This window comes from Echinops telfairi, unplaced genomic scaffold (genome assembly GCF_000313985.2).
Source record: "Echinops telfairi isolate 266 unplaced genomic scaffold, ASM31398v2 ScPeMD7_7469;HRSCAF=8507_1, whole genome shotgun sequence".
NCBI lineage: Eukaryota > Metazoa > Chordata > Mammalia > Afrosoricida > Tenrecidae > Echinops > Echinops telfairi.
Genome location: NW_022111373.1, coordinates 114,171,466 through 114,175,771, shown reverse-complemented (window position 1 = coordinate 114,175,771; position 4,306 = coordinate 114,171,466). Strand labels below are relative to the sequence as shown.

Below are 4,306 nucleotides of genomic sequence, written 5' to 3'. Positions count from 1 at the left end.
TGGGTAGTAGTAGCGGTGGGGGCTGGACTCCTCCACCTCATCTCAAAAAACTTAATACTACAAGCATGTAGACTGAATAAGTGGTGAGTGGACACAACCCTGACACATACCTTCTCTGATTTTAAACCATGAAGTTTTCCTTTGTTCTGTTTGTACAACCTCTAGATCCCTGGAGAAAGACATCATGGTAGGGATAAATGGCAGGGGCAGCGAGAAAGAGAAAAAGTCCCTCAACAAAATGGATTGACACAGTGGCTGCAACAGTGGGCTCCAACCTAAGAATGGTTGTGAGGATGGCGCGGGAGTAGGCAGTGTTTTGCTCTTTTGTACATAGGGTTGCTATGAGTCACAACCAACTGGACAATACCTAACAACATGGGGCAGTTCTACTCTGTCGTCTAGGGCTACTATGTGTCCGTATATATGCAAATCCTAAAACCAAACCCACTGCCATCAGGCCGCTTCTGATTGATAGCAAGCATTTAGGGCAGGAGAAAGCTGCCTCTCTGGGTTTCTGAAACGGTAACTCTTTACAGGAGTAGATAGCCCCTTTCTCCTGTAGAGTAGCTGGTGGTTTTGAGCTGCTGACCTTGCAGTTAGCAGCCCAACTAGTAACTACTACCCCACCAGGGCTCCTTAGGCAACAGTAAACAGCAGTGTACTATTAATCAGTTTGAAGAGTCTTAATTATTTTAAAATTGGACAAAATTTATTTTAAATTCAATGTACCAAACTTACTTCACTAAGACAAGCTGGCTGAGGGCAATATAATGGAGGAGCTGGAAGATACAAGCCGGCTGGCACTAAGCCCCAAAGTCTCTTACTGAAGTCCTTGGCAGAGCTGATCAAAAGCTGAAATGTGTCTGAGAGAATATCTGCGTCAGCCATCACTGCTGCTTTCAGGACTTCTTGCACTGACCCACAGAGATGATTTGCGTCTTCCTCCTCAATGGGATCTACCAAATACAAAATTCGGTACAACAGTTGAAAATTATATTCTACTTCACATCCTGTTTTGTAGGATAACATTTCAAATTTGAAAAAGTTAATAAAAATGGGTCACACTTGTTAACATGAAAAGCATTAAACTTAAAGGCGGAAAAGTATGAAATATTCTTGTTACCTTAAGTTTACAGGCAATCAGAGCTTGAGATCTCTGCCCTTAAGAACCATGCAAGAGATTTAAAAAAAAAAAAATTTTTTTTCAAAATAAACAATAACATCTTAAAAAAAAAAACACCATGCAAGATATTGTAATAACAAGGAATAAAAACATTTTGTCCAGAGTCAAAAAGTAATAATAAAAGATGAAAAAAATATCAATGGGAAAAAGTCAAGTGACCAAAAGAATTCAAAATATATGTGAAGGTAATAGTGGAAGTAACTTTTTTCCTTTTCTGAAGAGTCTCTGATAATACTTTATAATAACAAACATCCATCAAGACAAATTATAATGCAGAGCTAATAAAACATAATAACACAAGATAGTGTCGTATGGCTATGGTTATGTAAACACTATGTGTGGACACATGCTAGAAGGTAAGATGCAAGCAGATGTAAGGTGGTGGGTCAGAAGATTTATAGTTTTTCCCTGTTATGAACTATCTTACATATTCAGTAAAGTAAGAATAGGGAAATACTCATGTACTTACTTCTCGGCTTTGTTCAAATACTAATATTTTCCTATGTTGTAGACTTAAACAATTACCACCAATATAATATAGCTGAACTTCCCTGTGTACCAATCACATGCTATTCTCTGTCCCCAGAGGTGGTCACCACTCAGAATTTGATGTGAATATACTGGAATTCCCTGAGACTTCCTGTCTTCCTTAATGAAATTTAACTTATTCAAATTTTCCAACTCTTTATATTTTGTATAGTTTGCTCAAATCCAATTCACTAATGCTCTCAAATTGCTTGATCTAATACTTATCTACTGAGGTTTTTATTGGTTGTACATCAGTACCGAGGTATAGTTTACATACAAGTCCTCCCTTTTAAGTTTGCAGTGCACCAAGTTTGACAGCTCTATACACTCCTAGAAGAAAACCTCCATCATCCCCAAGACTTCTCTATGCCCATTTGTAGTCAATTGTACCCTTTATCCCCAGACGACCGCTGATCTGTTTCCTGGTTAAATATCTTGGCTTTCTTATAGAATGTCATGCAAATGAAATCAAGCAGTAGAAACTCTTTGCTCATAGCTTCTTTCTATAGAAGAATGGCTCTGAATTGATCCATATTGCTGCATGCTACCAGATGTTTGCTCATCATTATGTATTATTCCTTCATTAGAGAGTGCAGGTGGCATTGTGCAATAAGCTTTGGGCTGCTAACTCTAAGTTTGATGAGTTCAAATCAGCCAGCTGCTCTGTAGGAAAGATTTACAGTCTTGGTTATCCTACAGAGGGTTGCTCTGAGTTCAAATCTGAAAAAGTTGTTAAGAATGGGCATGCTTGTTAATATGAAAAACACCAATCTGACAAACAGAAACAGGCTGGATTTGATTTTGTTTGGTTTAGAAAGATGTATTTCAATTTGTCTATCTAGTAATGAGGTGACAGATATTTGGCTTATTTCTACTTGAAGGCTGTTAGGGAAAAGGTGCTATGAACATTCATGCACAGGTCTTTTTTGGGCTGATGTTGTCATTTCCCTTTAGTAACCTTTTATTTTTCCCTTTTGTTTCTGACTGGCAAGCCTTTAAGATAGTATTTTAAGATGTTTATTGTTTTTATATTTATTGTGAAGGCGCTTTTAGATCATTGAAATATATTGCAAATATGTTGCCAGAAAGAGAAGTTCAATTTGGGGATTTCTGAATCCTTTTGTCAAAGCCAGCATCCATGTTTTTATGTTATCTTTTCATTAAGCAAAATACTTTTTAAGAGCACCTGGACATGAAGTCTTAATACATACAATCAAGATGCTGAGGGAAATCCCACTTGTATGAAATACCTGGAATGTATAGAAACCAAAGGTCATCACTGGTTTTCTAGGAGCAGGAGGAGAAAAAAGCAAAAAGTAACTGTTTAGAGAGCAATGAGTTAAGGAGAGTAAAAAATTTGGAAATAATGGTTATACAATATGATGAATGTAATTAATGTCAATAAATTGTAAGTGTAAAAATGGTTGAAATGGGAAACTGATTTGTATAATTAACTATAATAAAAATGAAAAAGAATAAAAAAACTGGAAGGAATAATTCTTAAGAAAAGCATATAGTTTGAAAGAGAAGCTATGGTTAATGAATTCTAAGAGTATATAGTTGTACAACTTCAATACTTAGGTGACTGGAAACTAATTACACGAACCATGTCAAGAAGGCTCGCTTTAAATGCCCACCAGAGTCTCTATAGTAAAGTTCTTGTTCTATCATTAAATATATGACTTTTAATAGCTAACTTGTTTTTGTCTCAATCTGCCCATCTGTAAAACAAATATTACTATGCTTGTGGGTAAATATATGTAATACATGTAACAGTATATATTTAAAATTTTATAATGCCTCTATAAACTTTTCAAATAAAAATAAAAACAAAATACTTCTGTGTTAATGGGAGGAACACTTTAAAAGGACAATGGGAATCATGCAACTTAAAGAACATAATCAATATCACTAAATTGGACATGTAGAAATTGTTGAATTGGTGTAAGATTTGAAATATACATATATATTTCAACAAAAAAGTCAACTATTTTTTAAATTATCTTTAAGATTTTATGCAATAGCAAGAATTAGACTAAATTACTTATTACCCACTGTATGTGATATTTGTGTGTGTGTACAGATACACACACACACACACACACACACACACAGAGGGCTTCAAGTCATGGGAAAATTCCATTATCTTTTTATTCCATTTCTCTATGAGCTTTCTAAAGCCCCTACATACATGCATATATGTGTGTGTATATAGATATATAGATATAAAAACAAACTCACTGCCATCAAGTCAATGTAGACTCATAGCAACCCCTCTGGGTTTCTGAGACTGTAACTGTTTAGGAAAATAGAAAGCCCAGTCTTTCTTTCTTGGAGTAGCTGGTGGTCTTGAATTTACTAATCATGCAGATCACAGCTGGGAAACCACCAGGACTCCTCATATATATGTGTGTGTGTGTGTAGTATAGAACTTATATATATATCAAATGCAGCAAAATGCACATTATCTAATACATACACATCATCATCTAAAGGTATGTTCTCTTACAGAAGGGTTTCGAGGAGGAGATGAGGGAGAGTGCGATGTAGCAACAATGAAACATACAACTTTCCTCTAGTTCCTAAATGCTTCCT

The 4,306-nt window shown here is 35.6% G+C and overlaps 1 protein-coding gene across 1 annotated transcript in view; it reads right to left on the bottom strand.

The window, feature by feature from the left end:
* CPLANE1 (ciliogenesis and planar polarity effector complex subunit 1) overlaps positions 1-4,306 on the bottom strand; it is a 123,552-nt gene that overhangs the window by 86,254 nt on the left and 32,992 nt on the right. The window contains exons 18-19 of the mRNA XM_045285257.1: positions 2,923-2,998; positions 739-956 (exon numbers count right to left, since the gene is read on the bottom strand). Coding sequence (XP_045141192.1) covers positions 739-956; positions 2,923-2,998 — 294 coding nt within the window. The remainder of the gene's footprint in view (positions 1-738; positions 957-2,922; positions 2,999-4,306) is intronic.